General features: G+C 37.1%; 1 protein-coding gene across 11 annotated transcripts in view; it reads left to right on the forward strand.

Annotated features, from left to right (window-relative positions):
• Window positions 1–25,395, forward strand: part of LOC120856940 (SSX family member 2 interacting protein) — a 61,457-nt gene extending 36,062 nt beyond the window's left edge. For 2 of the 11 annotated variants that reach the window (XM_040232440.1, XM_040232441.1), the window contains exons 5-14: window positions 2,892–3,002; window positions 4,639–4,774; window positions 7,287–7,362; window positions 7,444–7,621; window positions 11,406–11,556; window positions 13,009–13,145; window positions 13,424–13,597; window positions 16,471–16,585; window positions 16,999–17,164; window positions 20,901–21,572. In XM_040232440.1, coding sequence (XP_040088374.1) covers window positions 2,892–3,002; window positions 4,639–4,774; window positions 7,287–7,362; window positions 7,444–7,621; window positions 11,406–11,556; window positions 13,009–13,145; window positions 13,424–13,597; window positions 16,471–16,585; window positions 16,999–17,164; window positions 20,901–21,078 — 1,422 coding nt within the window. In that variant the 3' untranslated portion in view covers window positions 21,079–21,572. Of the gene's footprint in view, window positions 1–2,891; window positions 3,003–4,638; window positions 4,775–7,286; window positions 7,363–7,443; window positions 7,622–11,405; window positions 11,557–13,008; window positions 13,146–13,423; window positions 13,598–16,470; window positions 16,586–16,998; window positions 17,165–20,900 lie in introns of all 11 variants that reach the window. The other 9 variants (XM_040232431.1, XM_040232436.1, XM_040232437.1 and 6 more) reach the window with 9 other exon arrangements.
• The last annotated feature ends 1,809 nt before the right edge of the window (window positions 25,396–27,204 follow it).

Genomic DNA, 27,204 nt, shown 5'->3' on the forward strand with positions numbered 1-27,204 from the left:
CTAGAGGAGAACATAGGCAAAACACTCTCTGACATAAATCACAGCAGGATCCTCTGTGACCCAGTTCCCAGAGTAATGGAAATAAAAGCAAAAATAAATAAATGGGACCTAATTAAACCTAAAAACTTTTGCACAATGAAAGAAAGTATAAACAAGGTGAAAAGACAGGCTTCAAAATGGGAGAAAATAATAGTAAATGAAGCAACTGACAACCTCAAAAATATACAAGCAACTCCTGCAGCTCAATTCCAGAAAAATAAATGACCCAATCAAAAAATGGGCCAGAGAACTAAACAGATATTTCTCCAAAGGAGACATGCAGATGGCTAACAAACGCTTGAAAAGATGCTCAACATCACTCATTATCAGAGAAATGCAAGTCAAAACGACAATGAGGTACCATCTCATGCTGGTCAGAATGGCTGATATCAAAATGTCTACAAACAATAAATGCTGGAGAGGGTGCAGAGAAAAGGGAACCCTCTTACACTGTTGGTGGGAATGCAAACTAGTATAGCCACAATGGAGAACAGTGTGAAGAGTCCTTTGAAAACTGGAAATAGAACTGCCATATGACCCAGCAATCCCACTGCTGGGCATACACACCAAGGAAACCAGAATTGAAAGAGACACGTGTACCCCAATGTTCATCGCAGCACTGTTTATAATAGCCAGGACATGGAAGCAACCTAGATGTCCATCAGCAGACAAATGGATAAGAAAGCTGTGGTACATATACACAGTGGACTATTACTCAGCTATTAAAAAGAATGCATTTGAATCAGTTCTGATGAGGAGGATGAAACTGGAGCCTATTATATAGAGTGAAGTAAGTCAGAAAGAAAAGCACCAATACAATATATTAATGCATATATATGAAATTTAGAAAGATGGTAATGATAACCGTATATGTGAGACAGCAAAAGAGACACAGATGTAAAGGACAGACTTTTGGACTCTGTGGGAGAAGGAGAGGGTGGAATGATTTGAGATACTAGCATTGAAACATGTATATTTCCGTCTGTGAAATAGATCACCAGTCCAGATTTGACGCGTGAGACAGGGTGCTCAGGGCCGGTGCACTGGGATGACCCTGAGGGATGGGATGGGGAGGGAGGTGGGAGGGGGGGTTCAGGATGGGGAACACATGTACACCCATAGCTGATTCATGTCAATGTACGGCAAAAACCACTACAATATTTTAAAGTAACTAGCCTCCAATTAAATAAATTAATAAAAAAAAATTCACTAGTGTTGGGAAAGCCATTCTAGGCAGAGCGTATGACCCATATAAAAGCATGGAGATAAAGAGTATTTTCCTTTCAGTGAACATCAAACAGCTCGGTAGGGGCTGATCTATGTGATATATGATGAAGAATAGTAAGACATGAGGCTGGGACTCTGTCTCCAGGTATGAAAGACATTGTGCAGAAACCTGGAGGCACCAAGGAATGTAAACACAAGGAAGGATGTGACTATCCGTCTGGAGTTGGTTGAAGAGATTAGAGGAGGAGGAGTAGAAGATAGAGAAATGGAGGAAAAGGCTCAGAAAGCCTGGTGCAAAGGTCATCTCTTAGCAGTCCTTAGCAATTGCTCAGTCCAGGGGTGTTTGGGGCTTGAACTGAGAAAGTGCCAGTGAAGAGAGTAAGAGTGAGACATGAGGAAAACTCAGGAAGTAGAATGAATAGAATTTTATGAAAAATTGAATTTGGGGAAAAAAGAGTCATGAATTAAAGATATTGTTCAGGTCTCTGATTTGAATTTACTGATGATGGTGGTATGATTCACTGGGATAAGAAATAGATTTGCAGAGAAGATGGTAAGTTCATGTAAAGTGTGGATGACTCTGAGAGAATCTGATTTGATGTGTGTGGGACATGTCAGCAGGCCCAGTGCCAGATAGTCTGGCATGATAGAAAGTTTTAAGCATGATAGGAAATTTTGGTAACCTTGTAGCTATCTAAGGTTTATTCCTAAATTTTTCTTGAGGTCCATTGTTACAGAGATCATACAAGTTGTTTGTGGTTAGTTGTGACATCACTTGAGTGCCTTTTATATTTTGTAAATATTAGAGGATTAAAAAAATATTCTAGCAGCTTCATGCATACTTTGGTACAGTTCCTCTGGAAATGTGTGAAATGAATTGCAAGTGAACATCCCAGGGCTTCACTGGTGGCTCAGACGGTAAAGAATCCCTCTGAAATGTGGGAGGCCCAGGTTCAATTCCTGGGTCGAGAAGATCCCCTGAAGAAGGAGATGGCAACTCACTTCAGTACTCTTGCCTGGAAAATCCCATGGACGGAGGAGCCTGGCAGGCTACAGTCTGTGGGGTCACAAAGAGTCAGACACAACTGTGTGGCTAACACACACACATTTTAATCCCATATTGATTCTGGCAATGCTGCCATTGCCCTTAGGGAAAGGTTTTGAGAGAGTTTACTGTTTGCAAGGCAGGACTGATATGCTGCAGTCCCACCTTTTCTGACCTGGAGTGTTTTTCTTTGCGTAGTCAGACTTAGCTCCAAATCATTTCTGGACCTTTCTTAAGAGTGTGTCATAGAAGTGTTAAAAAGTATTAAAAGGAAATTATGAAAATGTTCAGTGGCAATATCACTGAAATAGGTGAAGGGCCTTTTGAAGGATCCACTTTGAAGGTCTTTTGCATTTATATTAAAATTGGTATTTAGATTAAAATTTGCTATCCAAATTTAAAATTGGTAACTATAGTATCAAGCTTTATAATAATTGTTTTAAATATTTTGTGTGCTGCTAAACTTCAATTTTAGGTAACAAATCCTAGGGCATGTAACTTGTTTTTACTAATCTTTTAAGGATTCAGTTGCTTTGAATCCAATGTTAATTTTAGTCAAAATTGCATACGAATGTTTTAGGAACAACTGGAAACCTCCAGGAGAGAAATGATTGGTCTTCAGGAAAGAGACAGACAATTACAGTGCAAGAATAGGAATTTGCATCAGCTACTGAAAAATGAGAAAGATGAGGTGAGTTGTCAGTTGTTGCAGATAAAGTTGAAGTGGATTTTTTGTTGTTGTTTGTAATTTGAGGTGACTGTAACGGTCACTTAACTTTATAACAAGAAAGAACTGTTTATTCATCCTGTATTAGATTGGTATGGCAGACCTCTATGTGTATAATGTTGTATCATACTCAACTGAGACGTCAGGAACCTTCTCCAGCTCCCTCTCCCCTAGGGGTTTATCTCGCTTAGTGTGTCAGTGTGCAGCTCGTGACATCCAGTGTTCTATACCATCCATCCTGGACTCAACATGCACACCACTTTTTGTCAGACACAGGGGTGCTTTAAATGCACATCTTTTATTCTTGTCATACCTTTACTTGTATCTTGAATGCTTCTTCCTGAACTATCTGAAATATTGACATTGTCCATCTAGTGAGACAATTACTTGACTAAATGAACACACGAGTTACTGTTTGAAAAAGCAATTCACATTAAAAATCTAATTTCTAGGCTGAAGACATTATAATTCTAATCTCATTTTTGCCTTATTGATTACTTGGTATTTGGACCTATAGAACTAATGCATTTGAAATTATCTTTGAATTTATATAAGAAGAAATGACTAGGTTTTTACTGCTCTGTGGTTTGGTTTCTGACCACGTGATCACTGTAAAAGCAGAACATTTTCAGTGTTGTGTATGTTACTTTGATGATAATTAGACTTTTAAGGGAGCATATTTCTTGAAGAACCTTCCAGTGATTTAGACAGGTTTGTTTTGGCATGTTTGATTATGTAGTAGTATATTTAGTAATTGGGTAATGAGGTATCTTACCTAAACCACAAGGTTATGTATACTTTTCCTTGAGTTATTTCACGGAAAATTTTGACTTAATCTGTTGATTATACTTGAAATGGTTTGACTGTCATTCTTCTTTCGTAAGGACTAAGTTAAACATGATCATCTCTAGCAGAGATAAAGAATGTCTTATGTATGGCAAAACCAATACAGAATTGTAAAGTAAAAAAAAAAAAAAAAAAAAGAACTTACTTCCCATCCAGGGCTGCCTAAGCAGTCGTAGCAGATACAAACATTGACCAGTAGTGCTTGGCATATAGTATGTACTTAACAAATGTCTGAACCAGATTCTGTTTGCTGTTTGTCTCACTCTAATTTGAGAACTGTTTTTGATCAGAGAAAAACAAACCTGTTTATCTGCTGCCACATGCCATGACTAATTGGGCTTGTCACAGATTGAGAAAGGATAAAATGATTCAGGTCAGTGGTAAAAGGAAGTCCTTACAAATGATCTACTTGTTTCAAATGAAGCTTTAATCATATTAATACTTCATAAGAGTTTGTGGTTTCTAAATGATCAGAATCTATATACCTAGGGTGAAAGGTGTAGAAGATAATTTAGAGAGTTAGAAGCTCTGGAAGTTTCAGAATTAAAAAATAAGCACTCTGTGTGCTTTATTTAATGATGTTTTAAAGAGTGGTTTCCGTTGGCTATAGAGAAGGAAGAATAATCCTATAATTTTTAAACTATTCTGAGGAGCTGAATTCTAGGATGACTTCTCTCTCTTGAATTTGTAAATGTTAACCAAGTTTACCAATACAAAAGGGACTCATTTAATAGAAAATGCTTTTTTTTTTTAGGTGCAGAAATTACAAAATATCATTGCAAGTCGAGCTACTCAGTATAATCATGATATGAAGAGAAAAGAGCGTGAATATAATAAACTAAAGGAACGTTTACATCAACTTGTTATGAACAAGAAGGATAAAAAAATTGGTAAAAAGCAGCTGGCTAAGATAAAGGGAAATAAATTAGTATTACGCTAAGAAATGTAGAGGAATTGAGCTCAGTAATTCCTAAAGTGTCATTTTCATTCTTTATATAATTGATTGTAGATGGTGTATATCCATATGAACTAGAAATTGAGACAGCTGGTTACCTGAAAAATAGTGGTTTTGCTTTGCTACTTTAGTTGCATGTAAGAATTGCATGTATTTTTTTTAACGTGACAGATGTAGGATTAATCCACAGAAGAAAGCTAAGCCAGAGGACACACTAATCTTTCGTAGCAAAGAACTGTGATAATATTAAAATTAGGATCAGTTCCTGAGTTTCAAAAGTGTGATTTTTTTAGTTAATTTCATAAAATTGTTCATCAGGCCAAATCATTCATGTCACTTGGAGTTCTTTTCAGTTACTTTAGCTGTGCATCTTTGAAGTACAGTTTGACAGTGAAAGTTAAAGTTTGTTAAAATATACTTTTTTCTATTATTCTTTTGAAACTTTAATTTACCACTTATTTCATCTAAGTTTATGCATGCTTTCAAAAGGTAAATAGTGTAGTTTAAAAAATAGAACTGACTACTCAGCCATAAAAAAGAATGCCATTTGTAGCAACATGGATACAACTAAAGATTATCATTCTAAGTGAAGTAAGTCAGAGGAAGACAAATACCATATGATATCACTTATATGTGGAATCTAAAATATGGGACAAATGAACCTATCTAAAACAGAAACAGGCTCACAGACATAGAAAACAGACTTCTGGTTGCCAAGGGGAAGGGTGGGAAGGAGAGGGATGGACTGGAAGTGTGGGGTTAGTAGATGCAAACTATTCAGAATGGGTAAACAAGGAGATCCTACTGTATAGCATAAGGAACTATATGCAGTCTCCTGGGGTAAGCCATAGTGGAGAAGAATACAAAAAAGAACGTATATGTGTGTATAACTGAGTCACTTAGCCATACAGCAGAAATTAGCACAACATTGTAAATAAACTATGCTTCAAAAAAATAAAACTGCAGACACACAAAAGTAGAGCTACACAGATAAAGTTATGCAGGCCTGCCAAGATTCAGGGAACAGGAAATCTGTGCATTGATTTATTGAAGAGTGGTTTCCAAGTGGACTGTACGCTGTCATCTAACCCACATACATTATTCTGAACTTGGACTTGCATACAACAGCTGACGAGCAGATGTTTCAAGCTGTCACATGGTGGCTGAGCCTGTTGACTGAGTCACTGTCGTTCAGTACAGGAGCACTGTTACAGTTATTATTTGAACATTTTCGTTTAAAATTAATTGAAAAACGTATGCTGAGATTATAAATCTTAAACTCAGTTTGGACACTTAATGCTTTTTAAGATTGGTTAACCTCTTATTCATTCATGAAAGAAATAACAAAGAGCAGGATGAAATACTAGAAGTATAAATGTAACACTTAGAGAAGTTTATTAAATATTTAACTCTGTAGCAGAGCCATTTTATTATGGGTAGCTAGTTCTTTTCCTCGGAGAAGGCAATGGCACCCCACTCCAGTCCTCTTGCCTGGAAAATCCCATGGAAGGAGGAGCCGGGAAGGCTGCAGTCCATGGGGTCGCTGAGGGTTGGACACAACTGAGCGACGTCACTTTCCCTTTTCACTTTCATGCATTGGAGAAGGCAATGGCAACCCACTCCAGTGTTCTTGCCTGGAGAATCCCAGGGATGGGGGAGCCTGGTGGGCTGCCGTCTATGGGGTCGCTCAGAGTCGGACACGACTGAAGCGACTTAGCAGCAGCAGCAGCAGCAGAGTTCTTTTCCTGTCCCAAACCCAACTGGAAGTGACCATTCTGTAATGATTTTTTAATCAGCTCTAAAATTACAATACTTACTCTCATCTTATTCCTTTTTATGTCAACTGCATTCATCTCCACCTGGGACAGAAGACACGTTAATACTGTTAGGAACCTTGACTGTTTTGATGATGATGTCAGTGGTGGTCAAGATACAAGGCGTGGCAGACTTTTTCTGTAGAGGTCCACATAGTAAATATTTTGGCGTTTGTGGGTTCTATGGTCTTTTGTCACTCTGCCATTGTGGTGCAAAAGTAGCTATAGAAGATATATAAACAAATGGTGAGGCTATGTTCTAATAAAAATTTAATTTAAAAAATCAGGCAGTTGCCTACAGGCCATAGTTTGTCAACCCTGATGATAAAATTTAATAATGATAGTTAATGCTTAGTAAGTACTTACTATGTTAAGTACTTTTCTTCACAACAGTTCTTAGATACTTTCATTATTACTACCCCATTGATGAAGAAACAGGCTTAGCAGTTAAGTAACTTGCCAAGATGTTTATGAATGATGGAATGGAAACTTAAACTCTGGGCTGTTTGAGCCCAAATCCTAATCTGTATACCAGGTTAACTTTTGTCCCTCATGCATATAGAGTGTTAGGGTTTTAAACTCTTAAACATGTAATGTAAGAATTGGTTTTGTTCTTTGTGTTCATGTTTGTAGCTATGGAAGTTTTAAATTATGTGGGGAGAGCTGATGGGAAAAGAGGCTCCTGGAGGACGGGTAAAACCGAAGCCAGGTAAAGCACGATTGAAACTGACACGTTTCACCAGACTTACCTTTCTCTACTGCGTTTTCATACTGACAGTTTTTTTCTCAGGAATGAAGATGAAATGTATAAAATTCTCTTGAATGATTATGAATATCGTCAGAAACAAATCCTAATGGAAAATGCTGAACTTAAGAAGGTTCTTCAGCAAATGAAAAAGGAAATGATTTCTCTTCTTTCTCCCCAAAAGCAGAAACCTAGAGAAAGAGCAGATGATAGTACAGGAACTGTAAGTGGCTCTTTCCTCTCTTAATACAGTCTTCAGATTGCTCATTAGAATAAGTAAAACAGTAGATAGGTCACTGTTGATATTTTGGACTGCTATGCTACCCCCAGTCACTCTGACAACCCCCAAAAATGTCCCTCTAAGTATGCTGACATGTCCTGGGAAATGATGGAAACGATTTTCTGGGGACTCAATCTGTGCCACGCACCCTGAAAAGCACATTGTCTCACTTATGTCTTACCCTGAAAAGCACATTGTCTCACTTATGTCTTACAATAATTTGATGGCTTTGGTACTGTAATTGTCCCTGTTTTTGTAGGTGAGGAAACTGAGGCACAAAAGCCAGTTTAATGTCAACATATGATAAAACTAGAATTTGAATCCAAGGCTGTCTCACTCCACAGTTCCTGCTTCTAAGCATTGTGCCAAGTGTCCTTTAAGTAACTTCAGTTTTCAGTAACTTCAGGCTTTACTTTTCAGAGAGTGAAACTCTTACTAACTTTGTGAACCAAATGATCACTTAGTTCATGAATTTATTGAATGTCTGTTATGTGTTCTAATCCCTGGAAAGGAAAAGCTTAGAAGATTTTGACTGTTTCCTTTGTCTTAGTTCAGGCTGCTAAAGCAGAGTACCGTAGGCTGGTTGGCCTATAAAAAACAAAAAGTTTTCTCACAATTCTGGAGACTGAAATGTAAAGTCTGGATGCCAGCAGAGTGGGTGTCCGTGAGGGCCCTTTTCCTGGTTGGATTGCTGACTTTTGTCCTCATCTGGTGGGAAGAGGCGAGAGAACTCAGGGGCCCCATTTATGAAGGCTACACCTTCATAATCTATTCACTTGCTTAAGATCACCCACCTGTTAATGCTGTGAGGTTAGGATTTCAACATATGAGTTTTGAGAGAACACAAGCATTCAGACCATTGCATCCTACAAGAAGCTCTTTTTCAGAGAGAGAGGTATATATAGAAGTGATTATTATACACATTAACAGGTACATAGGGTGGTACAGTGTATAAAACAAAACAACTATGGAAGGCATCACAGAAAATCACATTTGAATTAGCCCTTAGTAGGTATTTTTGAGATAGAAAGCCTAGGGAAATCATTTGATAAGGGCCTAATGTGTAGAGGTCTGAAAAAAACAAGTCACATATTGGTGAAAAGTTTTTTAAACTTAGTTCTTTACAAAGACATTTAAATTCAGGCAAGTTCACATTAGTAGCTAAAATGTGAAAATGATGATTTTGATGGAAAGTGCTAAAATTACCAATAAGTCACCAGACTTGTTTTTTAACATGTGCTGAGCCATGCTAAGTTGCTTCAGTTGTGTCCAACTCTTTGTGATCCCATGGGCTGTAGCCCCCCAGGCTTCTCTGTCCATGGAGTTTTCCAGGCAAGAATACTGGAGTGGGTTGCTATGCTCCTGACCCAGGAATTGAACCTATGTCTCTTAGGTTTCCTGCATCGGCCGGCAGGTTCTTTACCACTGGCACCACCTTGAAAGCCCCTTTTTAACCTGTATCTGAGGATTATTTTGTAGTATCAAAAATCAGTCTAACTGATAAGCTCATCTTCTACCTTTTTTTTCTTCTTTAAAGAAGAACATGAATGTTCTTTTAGACTCTCCAATTTGAGATCTGCTTGATGTTGACATCTTATATTCCCTTAATTAACCTTTTCTCTGAAAGGTTTTCCATCACTTTGGGTCAGTTCATAACTCGCTAACACTTTGCCAGGGTTGGCATCGTTTCTATAACTCCTCTAGTTTTTCAGTTTTGGGCCCAGCCTTTCCTCACCTCTCATTACCAACTTTTAGTCAACAAAAGTAGGTGGTAAGTGAAGGAGGTCTTTCTGAAATGATAGTTGTTGTTATTGTTCAGTCGCTCAGTTGTGTCCGACTCTTTGTGACCCCAGGGACCGCAGCATACAAGGCTTCCCTGTCCTTCACTGTCTTTCAGAGCTTGCTCAGACTCGGGTCTATCAAGTCGGTGATGCCATCCAACCATCTCTGTCTCTGTCATTCCTGTTTCCTCCCACGTTCAATCTTTCCCAGCATCAGGGTATTTTCTAATGAGTTAGTTTTTCATATCAAGTGACCAAAGTATTGGAGCTTCAGTTTCAGCATCAGTTCTTCCAATGAATATTCAGGGTTGATTTTCTTTAGGATTGACTGGTTTGATCTCTTGTAGTCCAAGGGACTCTCAAGAGTCTTCTTGAACACAGCAGTTCCAAAGCATCAATTCCTTGTCATTTGCCCTCCTTTATGGTCCAACTCTCACATCCATACATGACTACCAGACCATAGCTTTGACTGGACGGACATTTGTCAGCAAAGTAACGTCTCTCTGCTTTTTCATACGCTGTCTAGGTTTGTCATTGCTTTTCTTCCAAGGAGCAAGTGTCTTTTAAATTAAAATTATTTAAAAATTTAATTTAATACAAATGATAGTATCCTGTATAGTTTTTCAAATGCTGAAGTTTGGAGAAACAATAATTTCTTGTATATTTCTTATTTTTAGAAGATCTTTCTCTAGATCCACTTTCTCCTAAAAGTAATTCAGCTATTCCTTACTTGTAGGGAAAGATTTTGGCTCGTTAGTAAAACTTTGGAATGCCTAGTTAGCATCCAAGTTTTCATTTTTTATTTTGCTGACTTAATTGTAGCCAAAATATATACCCCAAATTCAAGTTAAGTGTGGTGATTTTTTTTTTGCTAAGTTTTTAATCTTCATTTAATGGTTTTACACTCAATCTGGCAATTATTAATTTTAATAATGAATTTGTAGTGTTCTGGTATTCCTTAAAATGTATAGCAGACATGGTGTAGCTCCTTGGAAAAATTATTGTCAGCTAGCTCCAGAGTGTTGATTGGAAAGAACCAGAGTCATAGTGAGCCATAGCCTGGGCTTTTCCCTCATCTGTGCTCCCTGGGAGATCCTGACCTCTGTCAGTCCACTGCTGACTTCAGATATTGATACAGTTCTTCAGACTCTGTCACTACTGCCCTTCTGCTGTCTCTGCATGTGGGAACAGTCTAATCAGCCCTTCTTTGTTTTTATCTTCTCTTTTCTTCTTTTTTTTTCTCCAGCAAGATATTTCTTGTTCAAATTAGTTAAGTATATATATCTACTTTCCTGAATGTTAATAACAAATCAGGACCATTTTATGTAGATGGAGGTAGTGGTCTTTCTCCTGCTTTGATTCTATTTGATCATATCAGTAAAGGTTGCTACATTTTACAGTGATTTAATGTCCTGGTAGAATACAGAGAAAAATATTTCCAATTTCATTTTAGAAAGTATTTGAGAAAAATAGGATTACTAGTTGCTTTTACATTGGAGATTTTTTCACAGTTTTAGTTGTCTGAACAGGCAAAATTGGAAGCAGGTTGGATTAGAGCTGTGTGACGTCGGGATAGTCTACCTCTCTAAGCCTCAGTTTCCTCGCATGCTAACATGATTTGAGGACCAGTTGACATGTGACAGCACCTCACACAACATGAGACAGGTTGTGAGGCTCTTCCTCACACAGCTCCTTGCCTTTGTCACTAACTGTATTTGGCTTCAAATTCAGGTTTAAAGAGACCTGAATTGGGGAATTTCTATCTCCAGTATTAATTATTTTTTCTCAAGACATTTATGTTAAGAACTAGGTCATTTATGTTGCACATACAACATAGAAATGATTTTGATACGTGTCTCTGACCATCAGTCTGATGATTTTTGTCTGAGTGTCTCAAATCATTTTTAAGATATTAGTCTTTCCCTCTCATCTCTGGCCACTTGTAGGTTCTCTCTGATGTTGAAGAGGATGCTGGGGAGCTGAGTAGAGAGAGTATATGGGACCTTTCCTGCGAGACTGTGAGAGAGCAGCTTACCAACAGCATCAGAAAACAGTGGAGAATTTTGAAAAGCCACGTAGAAAAACTTGATAACCAAGGTAAGTACCACCTGAATGCAGATAGAGTAAGCTGTGACACTCAGGAAGCCGACTTGGAAAGTCATGTTACGGGCTCAGACTAAAGTCCTTAGCTTAGCCTGGCAATTTGAAAAGCAAAATTCTGCCTACTTCCAGATGTGCAGTTTGAGAAAATATGCTTTGCTCTCAGAATCTCTCAAAAAAGGACATCTTATTGTCCACCCATTCCGCGTGCAGAAGACAGTTGAATAAAGTAAACTGGGTCTTCTACTATATCTTGGCAATCAGGAAATATTAATCATAATATAGTATAAATATATACCTTTTTCTTATTATTCATAGATACTTGCATATTCTTAGGTTGCAAATAATTATTTTTAAATTATTTTCAAAATATTAGACATTTGATTCAAAATATCAGGAAGTATATAAGGTATTGGGTTGGCCAAAAACTTCATTCAGGTTTGTCCATAAGATCTTATTGAAGAATCCAAATAAACTTTTTGGCTAACCCAAGAGAACAGTCAGGTCTCTGTTCCCTATGTGTAACACTTAACAGCTTTGTGCATACCTTTCTAGACCTTTCTGCATTTGCAAAATACTTATTTTAAATGTCTACAAACCATAAGTTGAATATTACTTGTTTTTTTCTACACTGTTCTTTTTTCACTCGACAGTGTATTATTTTTAGATAACCACTTCCTGTCATTATAGATACATAGTAGATTGATGTTGATGAGTATATCCTTAATATTTTATATTTGTTCAAGCTTGCATGTTTTTAAATCAAGAAAATTAAGATGTCTGTTAAGTGAATGCAGTCTACTTAAAGAAAATATATTCTAAATGGTCAGAAATGACAATCTCAGTGCTAATTGTCTTAAAAAATGAAGTCAGAACAATTGAAGTATCAAAACTAATTTACATGAGATTTTGTTGATTTCATTTATCACTGTCTATTAGTAAATAGCAAGTATTTTTGGACCTGATATTTGTCAAATTTAATAACAGCAAAATTTGTAATCTTGCACTGATCTTTGAGGAAGTGTCAAAAGAGTATAGTTTATGAGTGTTTATTTTTCTGGGAACATAGGTTTACATTTCTAATTAGGACATCGTCTTGAATGAATACAAATTACAGGTTAAATGTTGGAAATAGAATTTTGTAAGTAAGGATATCATTTAGTCCAGAAATAGCATGAATTTATAGTTACCATGAACTCATTACAGTTGCTTACTTTAAAAAATTTTTTAGTGTTAAATAATATACCTTTTATTCTATTTTATTATAGCTAGTGGAGTTTTTAAAGGACAAAGGAAATAACCACCTTTTAGAAAACCTTTGAGATTCCAGAAAGGGAAAACCTTTCTGATTTTTAAATTTATTTCTTGATTTTTAAATATATGTCCCCAAATGCCATAAACTAAAATGGAGACTGTAAGGTTTATGTCAAATTATTGGTTTTGTATTAGTTTCAAAGGTACACTTAGAAGGTTTTAATGACGAAGATGTAATCTCACGACAAGACCATGAACAAGAAACTGAAAAACTCGAGTTGGAAATTCAGCAGTGTAAAGAGATGATTAAAACTCAGCAGCAACTTTTACAGGTAAACGCAGGACACCTTTTAAAGCTGTTCTCCTCTGTGAAGGGTCAGGATTTTATTGAATCTTTCTAGATTTTTGCTCCTTTATTTCAGTCGATGCTTTGCCTTTTAGAGTAGAAGCATTTGGGAAATGAGGCTTCTCATTTCCATTGACTTTCTGATTCTTTATCATCTCTCTCCTTCCCCTGAAGTTAGGCCTGCTTTTTTTGCTTGCTTTCATTTCAACTTGTTGGAGTGTTGCAGGGAACCCCTGGAACTTACTATGTTTTAAAATTTAATAGCAGCAGCTCGCTACTGCATGTGATGATGACACCACTTCACTGCTACGAGACTGTTACTTGTTGGAAGAAAAGGAACGCCTCAAAGAAGAGTGGTCCCTATTTAAAGAGCAGAAAAAGAATTTCGAGAAGGAAAGACGAAGCTTTACAGAAGCAGCTATTCGCCTAGGATTGGAGGTATTTTAAGCAGTTGGCGTTCCTTGTAGAATGTTTGAAGGTCCTGGAGAAGCCTCACTAGAATGCATTGAAGTTCTTATTTTTTGTTTCTTTGCTGTACATTTCCTCAAGTATTTCACCAGTGATTTCACAAAATAGCTTGAAATGGAAGCTGTAATAGAGGTATATAATTTTGCCTTCAGATTTGCGAATTGAAAAAAAATTTTTATATTGAAAAAACTAGGCATTTGTCATGCGTTTTGGGTAGCTTTCTGCTGTTAAGAGTTTAGCTTCACACAAGAGATTTCTTTTGGGGCACCTGTCATCTCTCCGCTGTTAGTAGATGTAAAGTCAGGAGAGAGTTCAACCGAGAGAGTGTCTTGGGTTTTTTTTTAAGGGAAAGGAGAGTACAGTATATCGCCATTGCCTTACCCAGAGATGAACTGTGTGTGTGTGCACTTCAGCAGCTCGCTTTTTTATTTAGTAATGTATTACATGCATTATTTCCCTATCAAAAATTAGAGAAGTAATGTCTGGACATGATTTTAAAAAAGAAACTCATTCCAAAAAGCTACAAGGTGTGAAAGTATCCTTCATTCTTCTCAGTTTCATTCCTCAGAGGTACCACTATTGAAGGTTTATGATTCTTCTGGGAAAAACTATTTTAGCTTGAGTAAAATTCAGCCTTTTTTCTTACAGTCAGCCTATTGATTCCCCACTATGAAACACAAGGAGTTTAGTACCCTTACCATACCTCCCATCTACACTGTTTCTCATATACATATGATTTCTTCATAATATTGTTACTTTTTTAAGCTAATTTTTAAAGAACTGTTTCTCCTGGTTGATTTTTTTACTTTAAGTAAATTTGTTTAATGCTTCCATTTCATGTTTGCTCAGCGTTAGACAGGATAGGTTTATCCCTGAAATGAAAGATGAGGGCATCCTTGTAGTTATCCTTGTTGCACTGCTCTTACCCCTCGACTCCTCAGTTTTTGTCAGTGATGCTATTTTTCACTGTCAAGTGTTACCAGATTTATATTCTGATTTTTAATACAAATTCAAGTGTAAGTACTTTGTCTAAGATTGAGATTTAAGAATGGAAAACCAGAAAGAACATTGATAACACTGTGATTATATAAATATTCATTCCATAGCCAAGTAATATGTTTGGACACTTTTATATAGTATTCTTTGTTGTTAAAGCTGTCACACAGAAGAGAATCTGTAGTAAATTCTTTGACTTTTTTGTGTGTGCTTTCTTTATGATTTCTGAATCAAGTTCAACTTCTATCTCATATTCTCTTTCTTGGGTTCCGTTTTCAATCTGTTGTATTACCTTCTTGAGTAATTTTTTCATAAGTGTGTGTGAGTGAAAAATATTCTGAATTCTGGACTATCCAAAAATATATTCATACTTGATTGGTTTGCCTGGATATAGAATTGTTTTCCAACTTTTCCTTTCAAAACTGTGAGTTATTCTGATTCTTCCATTGTTTGATTTTGCTCATGAGCAGCCTGGTTATAATATACCCTGGGTTAATTTTAGACAGCTGTGCTGTTTTTCCCCCTCTGTGGAAGCTTTTGAAATTTTATGTTCTTAAACTAAGAGTTCTGGAATTTTACCAGGGTATGTCTGGGTAGCTCCTTTTAATCTGAAGATGCTCTATTTCTTAAGTTCAGGGATATTTTCTTCAATTCTGTATTTTTTCCTTCTCTGACTTCTCTTGCATTCTGGAACTTCTGCTAGACAAATATTTGGCCTTCTGACTACATCTATAGATTGACTTTATGTTCCAAATTCGGGAATATTTTCTCTTTTATCTTGTGCATCACCAACCTGGTATTCAGCAAGGTCAGTTTGATTTTTCACTTCGTCCACTGAGTTTTTACTTCACAATTTATCTTTTAAGTTTTATAGTGTATTTTTTGTTTTGTGTCTCGTATGATATTTTACAGATGTTTGTAAGTCTGTCTGATAATTTGTGTTATCTTAAAAAAAACTTGCCTTAAGCTTTACCCATGGCCAGTTCTCTTTATTTCTCCTGGCATTTTTCTTTTATCCTATTACTTTTCTTCAAATGTCTGGTGATCTATGATTTTGTATTAATGTTTATGAATGAAAGACTGTATGTTATCTTAAGTAGCTGACACCTTCCTCCTTAATTACGAAATTCTGTGTTATCTATAGCTATTATCTTCCTCAGGAAACTGTGCCAGCATTTTCTCCCGTCTTACGGGATCACCTCTGTTTCTGAGCTCATATCCCTCACCTCTCTCCATGCCAGTCCAAGAGATACTCTTGTTACTTTGCATACCAGTCCCCATTCTCTGCTTGAGCATCTCCCTGAAACGGAGACCTGAGAGGTGAGGGAGAATTTAGGATCCATCCCCTGCTCCTTCAGAAGGGGGAGGTTTCACATACGCCCTCTTGTGGTCAAGTGATGAGGGCTGCTAGGCCCTGGGCCGTGGCTTGAGGAAGACAGCGGTGCTCAGTGAAGCCTTTTTTTCCCCCAAGTGATTAGTTTACAATGGGGTATTTTTCTGTTGTTTGTAATCTTATATTTACCATGTTTTGTATGTTCAAAAGTTACGCTGATATTCTGTATGTTTAAAGTTATGCTACTGTGCTTATTTTTCTGTGTTATACTCTTGAATTTATTCAGAATTGATTTGAAAATAGTAGTTGACTTGTTAGGAGAAACAGGTGAATTTTTATTTTTAACAGCTTTCTTAAATGAGATTTAATTTTAGTTTTCTAGGGTTAATTCCTTTGACTTAATATATAGAGATAGTCAGAGAGCAAGCACAAATACCTAGAGAAATCGTGCGAAATGGCAACTGTGAATGTTGAAATACTGATCCGTGTTTCTTTGGTTTCCTTGTTACGGTAGAGAAAGGCATTTGAAGAAGAAAGAGCCAGTTGGTTAAAGCAACAGTTTTTAAATATGACTACCTTTGACCACCAGAACTCAGAAAATGTGAAACTTTTCAGTGCCTTCTCAGGAAGTGAGTACTTTGTAAGCTTTTTAATCTGAAAATACTTGTAAATAAAGCACTGTAGGTTATTAATATATAACTTTAGCAGTCACCAGTAAGAGCTCTCTAATTGGAATAACAGTCAGCTTTGATATTTTAATTTACTGTAGCCAAAATAGACATGACAGGAGGATCTTGCATGCTGAAGACAGCTTTTGTGAGTGTGATGTCAGGTTTTGAAAATCCACAATCTAGATCACCAGATTAGCTAGACTGCACTCATACGTACAGAAGATATTCAGATTGTTCTCACACCTCCCTTAGAGCTGCAAAGGAGCCTAGTCTAGGATCCTAGTTGATTACCTTCAGTGTATTTATTAGTAATGCTTCCTCATATGTACTGCCTTTTTTTCTTCCTTGTTTTTCTTCTTTTTTTTTAACAGGTTCTGATCGGGACACCCCTACATTACACTCGAGGTCACGGCAAAAGAAGCCTCACGGTGTGCCTAGTGGGTCTCCAGTTTGCACGTCTAAACTGACTAAGTCTCTTCCTGCTTCTCCTTCTACTTCAGACTTTTGCCAGACACGTTCTTGTGCATCTGAACATAGGTACTGGCCTGTAGGTGATCTCCTCACACACTTGTTAATAGTGCTAGAGAGGCGTTGTGAAGGAGGAGTTGCCCTGTCTAGGATGAGGAGTAGTAAAGGCTCTGAAGAGGAACTGAGTAGATTGACTCATTCATTGTACACGTATTTATTGGGTGTCCATTACACAGAGATGCCTATTGATGTGGGGAATACAGTGGTGAGCAAGGCAGCTCTGGTCCCTGTCTGCTGGGAGCAGAGTCATATATATATGTGATTCTTTTTATTTCACGGGTAAAATACAACTTAAAGTACAATCTTATCTCAGGAGTTACTGAATATTTTAATTGTATTGAATAGAAGGATATTGCATTGATAGTTTCTGGAGAGTACCTCTTTAAGCATCTCATGTGGTATGCCCATGTTATGCATGTGGAAGGACAGAGACCTGAGAAAAGCTACCTTCCCTTGGCTGGTGACGAGGATCTGTGAAGGGTGACAGGACCCGCAGAGTTGCTCCACCCCCCAGGAAAGCCAGATAACTGCTTTCAACTGCTGCATTTCAGTACTTTGCTTGGTCTTAAGTTGTTCAATCATTTTCTAACGTATAATATCAGCACTACCTTAGAGCCTATTTCAAGATTAATTTTGAACTAAGCAGATGGAACATTCCTAGGGAGATAGAGAAGAACAGAAAAGAGCAAAGGGCTGTCTTGCAACGTGTGGCATGATCTCGTTCCTCTTCGTTAAAGTGGAGATAGTGGCACTTGGACCTGGCCAGGCATCTCAGAACGCAGGGGCTGGGGCTGTAGCACGCTTGGCCTGTCTAGTGACAGACTGGCATGGAGCTAAGTGCCGAAGAGGCCAAATAGCCCTTGAACCAAGAATTGCCCAGTTCTGAAACACAATTTAAGAAGTTTTAAACAAAAAATGTGAAGTTTTAGAAAAGGACAAGGCACTCTGTTTTATAGTTGACTTTTAAAAGGATTAGGGCTCTAAGTATTAAATATGGAGGGGCAAAAAAAGACTGGGGCATGAGCCCTCCAGGCAAGTGTAGGGACCCTGAAGTAGGACACAAGTGTGTTTGTGTGAGCAAAACCAAGTGGTGTGAAGGTGAGAGGTAATATTTTATGTGAAAGTTCAAATATATACAGATATAAAGAGAATACGGTCTGGGCCCCTGTGTACTCATCACCCAGGTTCATTAGCTATCAACTCATGACTAATATGTTTGTATACAACCCTGCTGTGCTTGACACCTCCCCCCCATGATGCACTTAAGATTTCATTTGTAAACTATGTTAGTCTGTACTTGTAAGTAGGATTGTTCTAAGGCATTTGGAAAACAATTGGAGACCTTATAAGTGAGAGAATAATTTTTTAAAAATCTAAGTTCTAAAAAGATTACTTCATTTTATTATGTGATAAACAGATTGTAGAAGCCAGTAGTATAAGCCAGGAGACCCAGTTAGAAGACGTCAGTGGAGTGGATATGAGAGACGTAGTCATCTGGACCTCTGGGGTCATAACCTGAAGATAGGACTATGCTTAGATTTAGGCTGTATTCTGCACTTAGAGCCAGTGGGTTGACTGATGGGTTAAATGTGGGAAGGTAAAGTTTGTTTAATTTACAATCAAAAGATAATGTAAGCTCGGAGTATATGTGTAGAATGTTATTGAAACCCCCAAAATGACCAATCAAAACTCTGTGTATAGATTTAGATACACATTCTAGTCACAATTTACAAATGCAGGCAGCCCTCAGAGATGTTGCAGACTCAGCTCCAGACCATTGAGATAAAAGGGAATATCACAACAAAGTGTGTTACTCAAACTTGCTGGCTTCCCAGTGCATATAAAAGTTATGTTTACACTGAATTGTTATCTATTGAGTGTGCAGTAGCAGTGTATTTAAAGAACAATGTGCCTACCATAATTAAAAAATACTTTATCACTAAAAAAACAACCCAAGATTGCCATAAACCCTCAGTTTGCAAAAAACACAATATCTGCAAAGTGTACAGTAAGTTGAAATGCAATAAAATGAAGTATGCTTATAATGCATTCTGTACCTAAAGGAGAATGTAGCCTAGTTGCCTCAATTATATTTATATATTTAAAATTTTTACTTTTTTACATAATTATTTTTAGTTATAACTCCTTGAAGACTCTGTTTAATAAAAAGGCCAAAGTTTAATATCTACATTAAGGGTACTGTGTGAGATTCAGTGCCAGTATATGTAAAGCACTTAAAACAGTACTTGGTCCTTTGTAAACCTTCAGTAGCAGCATATAAAAATATATGTAAGCATAAATGGATTATAAAAATGCTTTTCTGTTTCTTGTATCCCAAGAGCTACCCTGAACAGTATCAGTGGCATAGAAACAGAATCTTGGAGCTTAAGAAAATTTCATTAAGCTATTCCCAGTTGCTGGCCTCTGAGGATAAAATAAGAGTCACATGACTAGTTATCAAGCAAGAAGCTGTGCAGCTTGACATTGGCCTTGAAATTTTTAATCATTTGGTGTATTTGAATTCCTGCTCTTAAAGCACTTTGGATCTGGGTTTGTAATAAGATTATGGCAAAATAATTAGGAGTATTTGTGCCTAATTTCTATAGCACATCCTCATTCCTCCTTCACTGTAGAGTGGAATTTTACATATCAGCTGTAACTCACGTTACAGCAAAGTAACGGCAAAGTAACTCACGTACTAAGTTATGTAGGAAACTTAGTTCACCATTGATCTAATCTCATCTGAGATGGCAGGGATCCTGAATCTGATTTATAAGCAAGTGCCTTTGTTTTTTCTTAAAGCAAATAAGTATAAAATTGTCAGTGTTTTTGGTTTAGAGTTTTAGAATTGAAGCAACTTAATTTTTTTAAGGATTGCCACATTATAAGGTTGAGTTATTAACCAAAGTCACACCAAAAAATGAACATTTAGGGAAAATAAGTTTTATGGAAAAAATTAAGCTATTCAGTTGATAGAAATGTATTGTTCATTGGCTCAGTCCCATGATTTGCAAGTAGTCATTTAACTAAATTTCCTTGCCTTGAGGCTGGTTGCAGAGCATACCTCAGACAGTATCTCTGAAGTTAGGAGGCTGTATCAGTGTTCAGACATTAAATTGTTGTTGTCTGACACTTAAAGTTAATTGAGCATCATCACACATGCTTAGTGTGTGTTAACTCATTTAGTTTCCACCTCAAGCCGATGAGTTATGGGTTCTATTATTATTTCTACTTTACCGCTGAGGAAGCTGAAGAACAGCAGGGCTTAACTTGCCAGAAATGATGCACTAAGTGGTCCAGCTGGGATGTGAACCTAAAGCATCTGTTCGGGCCTAGACTCTTCACTACTTTGTAGGCTCTCATTAAATATCTGCATGGCTGAATGGATGGAGGATGCAAGCGTGCATGAACAAATCAATGAGTGAAGAAAGAAAGCATAAAAAGACTAGGACATTGTGGTATGGGAGACGTTAGCTTTCAAAACTCACATGTTATCTATCTACCTTAGGCTCTGGTTGGGTAGCATCCTTCAGAGTAGACTGAACAGATAAATAAATAGGTGGATAGATCAAAGTGATAAATTAGACTAGACCATGTTAAAGCACTTGTATGTTCTTGACCAGTGTGTCCTCAAAATTTTTGTTTAGCATGGGGCAAGGGAGAAATCAGATTTTAGACATTCAGGCATATCTAAGGTACGAAGGGAGGAGGAGATAATAATTAAGATCTGCCTTTCTTTCCCCAGCAGTTCAATCAATATACTGAATATCACCCCTGAAGAAACTAAGCCAAATCAGGTTGGAAGAGAATGTACAAATCAGAAGTGGAGCATGTCATCAAGACCTGGGTCACAGGAAGGTTGCTATAGTGGATGCTCCTTGGCCTACACAAATTCTCATGTAGAGAAGGATGACTTACCTTAGATGTATGAACAGGGAGTTTTTTTTCATTAACGTGGTCATCAGATTTCACATCTGAGTTGAAACAGGGCATGTTATAAAGTCAGTGATCTCTTAATAATTTAAGGTGGTCTGTGTTGTTTGTTTGGACTTCCTGTTCCTCCCCAAAGAGCTAAAATGTTAAATCTATTTAAAAGGATATAAAAACTTTGGATATGTATTTTTAGTAACAGAAGCATCTGGTTCTGTAAATAAAGGAATGTATACATGTTTGGATGAAAACAAAGCACTAGAATGAGTTTCCTATTATAGATCTTAAAAATAGCACTTTTAGGAAACTGATTATTGTAAATGTTTAATTTTGTCTCATACATAGTTGGCATTGGGAGTTTAGCCTTTCCTTGAATGTATACTGTAGATTTTTAACAAAGCAAGTTCTATATTTATTATGTTTAATGTGATTTGAAATTCCCTCTTTCATATGTTTTAAATAAAGTGAAGTTTATGTATGTTTTGTACATAGATATACATGATTATGTTAAGAGGCTTTAAGATTTAAAGATTTTACACATCCATAATTATAGTATTTCATGCCAATAAATTTTTGTTAGTGATATTCTGTTATAGATGTATGAAGCCATTGCAGCATTATGTTTAAGAAGTTTTTGAACCCATCTGAGCAATAAATACTCAAAAGCTATTCCATGAAGCCAAGTTCTTTAGATAATTAACGTTACTAACATTCCATTTTTGAGATTTCTATAGCATTGGATTTTTTTAATATGAAGGATATTACAATTTTCAAAGGACTGTTGATTTTAGGGTAATAGAGGTAAGATGACTAGAGTACCTTTGGATAAAACAGTTTAAGAGTATTGGCTTAGGATACTTCGATGTTAGAAGATACTGATATTTAAGATGTTTGGATGGTGATATTTTCTTTACCAGATGGGTACCCATACTGTAACGCCTATACCAGCAAAGGCTTTGTATAGTTGCCAATAATTCTTTAATAATTTTTCAATGAGATATTTAGTAATAAGGGAATCTGACAACGTAAATTATCAGACTTTATAGTCCAGATACTATGATACTCTGGACAGACTTGTTTTATTTTCCGGACTAATTGCATGTTTCTTCATGGTTGTTATTGTTGTTATTATTTATAGTAAGAATAATGTAAGTGTGGGCCCAAGCCCTTTCCAGGGTTTTCATCAGAAAGCTTTAAGTACCTAACCCTTACTTATCTCTGCATGTAGAAACCTACACATACCCAGTCCTTGCTGCAGGTATTGTAGTTGAGGCCCATCTGCCTTCCCATTTTCTAGCAGTTTTAACCATTTATATTCACTCACCTGCTTGTGGCTGTCCCATTGAAATTTGTCGTGTTAAATAGTCACTTTTGTCACCCACTCACTGTATAGAAAACTTTTTCAGGGCTAATAGCATATCATTGAGTATCTTATAAGACATTAGTGAAAGTACCGCAGTTACAGTCTCAAAAAGCTGGCTCTTGAGTAAAAGCAAATTAGTCACTCACTACATTCAGCTTGGTGCATGCCCTTTCTTTACCATTTAAAATATTAGAAATTATGCAGAATTTCAGAAATAGTACCATATTCCAAAGGAAGAAACAGCTGGTGGTATAATTCTTTGGCTACTCGCAAAGAGTCAGACATGATTGAGCGACGGAACTGAACTGAGCAATAATGATATCAAAGAAAAGCAAATTTTCTAAATAGTGATATATTTGTCAAGAATTGGGTGTTTTTTTCAGGGGTTTCCATGATATACTTGGCTAGAAACTTGTTCTAGTTTTTAAATTAGATCTTATTTTAGGGAATGTTGCATTTCATGGTGATGAATTTCTACAAAGCAGCATGTTTTTTCTTTCCATTTTGGAGTTGGTTGAAAAGAAAAATTCCCTTGAGACTTACTTTGAAATCTCAGGTGTGAAAGAAACAATAAAATGAAAGCCAGGGTCATCATACTTTTGAAAAAAGTGTGCATAGATCTGCCAGAAGTCGTGTGTTTTACTTAACAGTGTCAGTTACGTTTCGGCTCCAACAATGGTTCCTAGTTTCGCAGAGCTTCCCAGAATGTTAAAAAGGTTCCATGCTGGATAACTCCTGACTCCACATATAAAACTCCTACTAGAGTTTGTTTCCCTTCCTTCTGTAGGTATTTGCTGTGTACTAGTAGTTGAGCCATGTGGCAGTCTTGCATTTAGCCATGATGGTGCATGAGAGCACCATGTTCACTTTTGCTTGAAAGTCCTCCTGACCATCTTAAATGTCTTCTTGTTTCAGTTCAGTTCAGTTCAGTCGCTCAGTCATGTCCGACTCTTTGCGACGCCATGAATTGCAACACGCCAGGCCTCCCTGTCTATCACCAACTCCCAGAGTTCACTCAAACTCATGTCTATTGAGTTGGTGATGCCATCCAGCCATCTCATCCTCTGTCGTCCCCGTTTCCTCCTGCCCCCAGTCCCTTCCAGCATCAAAGTCTTTTCCCATGAGTCAACTTTTCACATCAGGTGGCCAAAGTACTGGAGTTTCAGCTTTAGCATCATTCCTTCCAAGGAACACCCAGGGCTGATCTCCTTTAGAATGGACTGGTTGGATCTCCTTGCAGTCCAAGGGACTCTCAAGAGTCTTCTCCAACACCACAGTTCAAAAGCATCAATTCTTCGGTGCTCAGCTTTCTTCCCAGTCCAACTCTCACATCCATTCATGACCACTGGAAAAACCATAGCCTTGACTAGACAGACCTTAGTCGGCAAAGTAATGTCTGTGCTTTTCAATATACTATCTAGGTTGGTCATAACTTTTCTTCCAAGGAGTAAGTGTCTTTTAATTTCATGGCTGCTGTCACCATCTGCAGTGATTTTGGAGCCCCCCCAAAATAAAGACTGACACTGTTTCCCCATCTATTTCCCATGAATTGATGGGACCAGATGCCATGATCTTCGTTTTCTGAATGTTGAGCTTTAAGCCAACTTTTTCACTCCTCTTTCACTTTCATCAAGAGGCTCTCTAGTTCCTCTTTACTTTCTGCCATAAGGGTGGTGTCATCTGCATATCTGAAGTTATTGATATTTCTCCCGGCAATCTTCTTGTTTATCAGGAAGCAAATCTGAAATATTTTGTGCCTTATTTGTTTTTACCTGACATGCCCATTTTGAATTTTTGAAGCATAAAAGTGGCAAAGGAAATAGAGAAAAATTTTATTTCCTACTCTTAAATTTTTATATCTTCAGGATATGATGAGAAACTTAATAGAAGAATAATCCTACCAGAAAATTAAGATAAAAATTAAACATAATAAATAGGTATTTTCTTATAGAAGCATGCATTAAATGTTTAGATTCACAGACCAGTCCACAGCAAATTGTTTCCTTCATATTATAATTAAAATACTATTGTTACTCAAAAGTTCCATTTTTCCTACCTTTGCTGACCAGGCTTGTTCTTAGGCTTGTGATGTAACAGGTTTTCTGGGAAAACATATTTCACGGTGCATGGTGAGAAGGAAAGCACCCTAGAATCCAGTCTTGTCTCACCCTAATGGAGCATTTGAAAACACCTGGGATGCAGGGAGAGGTTCTGCAGACTGTGAGCTAGCAAGCCCCTGTGTGATTCCCTGTTCTAAAAGTCTTGAATGCCTTGTTGCCTGATGTAGATCATGTTCTTATTTCTAGATTGTATTTAAAATATACGTGTGAGTCATGGAAGTATACTAAATATATTTTTTCCCTATGTTTATCCTTAATTTTAAAAAGTCTTTTCATAAGCAAATAAAGTACCTGCTGTGTCAGGCCTTATTAATACCTTCTAGTCAGTCACTAGGGAGAGAAAGACAACTAATGCTTTCTGCCACTGAGAATCTCTGGGTTGAGTGAAAGACCAGCTATAAAAACCTAAATTGTCTTAAATGATGGGAAATGCTTTTCAGATGTTCAGTCTGGTGATAACCCTGGACTGATTGTTCTATTCCAGGACTGTATATCCATCTCATAACAACACTGTGGCAAACTTCTAGTTAGAGTCTTTGCGTTATTTCCTATGGGAAGAACTATGTAACTAATATATTATTTTGTTTTTGTTGGGTGTTGGGTTTTGTTTTCTACAATCAAAATACCTGCAAAGCAGCATTAAGAATTACTGCCCACAAGAACATGTATTATTATCTAATAGAATTTGCAAAGATTTGGGCCATGTAGATAAGGATAATGAGATAGATTATCTTGGTCATTTCTCTAAATAGGATACATTCTTTTCAGGTTGAATGTAGATTAAAGTGGAATGGAACTAATTAAATTATTTGATTTATATAAAAATATTTTACTTGAGTGTTTTGGTTTTTTTTTATCATTTATAAATACCTCATTTCAGAGGTCTCAGAAAGTACTGTAATGCCAGTAATATATAAAGATCCTGGTAGAGATCCTTCCATACTCATATTTTACATCCAGAAATACTTGTACCTTGTAAGATGCTTAATGCATAGTGAGCATGGGATATTTGTTAATGAAAGGTGTGAAATACTAATGAACCTAGTATTTATACTTGTATAATGAAACACATTGCTTCATTGGCATGAATGGACTAAATTTCAGGTCAGAATCCTAAAACTCTTCTTTCTCAATAGTGATAGGCACCTTTTTGGGTTGATTTCCAACCTGATGTAGTTTGATTCCTCACACAGGGCATTGGAATAGAGTAAGCCATTCTGCAGTGAAAAATACCAAACTGGTGTGGCTAAGTACAAAGACTGAATTCTTGCTTGTGAAATGACCGATGTGGACTGGGCAGTCTGCCTCCATCTTTATGCCGTCTGGATCACATGGCCCACAGTGTTGTCAAATCTGGGAAAAAGCAGACCGGTTGGTGATTTGGGGTATTAAGAACCAGATCTGAAAGAGACATGCTTTCTACACATTCCTTCATCCAGAACCTAGGCCTACAGCCCCAGCCTAACAACAAACAAGACTGGAAGACACAGGAAATGTAGCTATTTGGTGAGCACTGAGAACTTACTTGGCTACATAATACGGTTTGGTGAGTTAACTTATTTAAAAAACAAACAGCCAGGGACTGACTTCCCTGGTGGTTAGGTGGTGAAGAATCTGCCTGCCAGTGCAGCAGACATGCTGGAGGGTTTGATCCCTCATCCAGGAAGGTCTCACACGCCATGGAGGAGCTAAGCCCGTGCATCACAACTATGGAGCCTGTGCTGTAGCATCAAGAAACTGCAACTACTGAGGCCATGTGCCTCAGAGACCATGCTCCACAACAAGAAGCCACAGCGAAAAGAAGCCCACACACCGCAGCTAGAAGGTAGCCCCTGCTCTCCGCAACTAAGAAAAGCCCACTTGGCAACCAAGACCCTGCGCATAAATTATTTTTTTAAAAATCGGCAAAACACTTCTCTGTGCACAGCATTTATTGCTGATTAATTATTAAAGATTCAAATAGCCTTAATTTATGGAAGGGATATATTTTAAGTCTCTAACCTTTCCATAATAAGTATTTAAAAGTTTAAATTATAGTTTTACACATTTACTAAAACATAGTGTACATAACATGTATTTTCTGTTGATTCAACAACCCTGTGAAAAAGAATATTAACCTTATTTTTATTATTTTTTTAATTTTTATTAAATTTCATTGAGGTATAGTTGATGGACAATATGTTTCAGGTATATAACTTATTGGTTCACAATTTTCAAAGGTTATACTTCACTTAGAGTTACAATAAAGTATTGGCTAACTACACTTCAAGAAAATTAGAGACACCAAGGGAATATTTCATGCAAAGATGGGCTCAATAAAGGACAGAAATGGGATGGACCTAACAGAAGCAGAAGATATTAAGAGGTGGCAAGAATACAGGGAAGAACTGTACAGAAAAGATCTTCACAACCAAGATAATCACGATGGTGTGATCACTCACCTAGAGCCAGACATCCTGGAATGTGAAGTCAAGTGGGCCTTAGAAAGCATCACTATGAACAAAGCTAGTGGCGGTGATGGAATTCCAGTTGAGCTATTTCAAATCCTGAAGGATGATGCTGTGAAAGTGCTGCACCCAATATGCCAGCAAATCTGGAAAACTCAGCAGTGGCCACAGGACTGGAAAAGGTCAGTT

The sequence above is a fragment of the Oryx dammah genome, unplaced genomic scaffold, assembly GCF_014754425.2.
Source record: "Oryx dammah isolate SB20612 unplaced genomic scaffold, SCBI_Odam_1.1 HiC_scaffold_28, whole genome shotgun sequence".
Lineage (NCBI taxonomy): Eukaryota > Metazoa > Chordata > Mammalia > Artiodactyla > Bovidae > Oryx > Oryx dammah.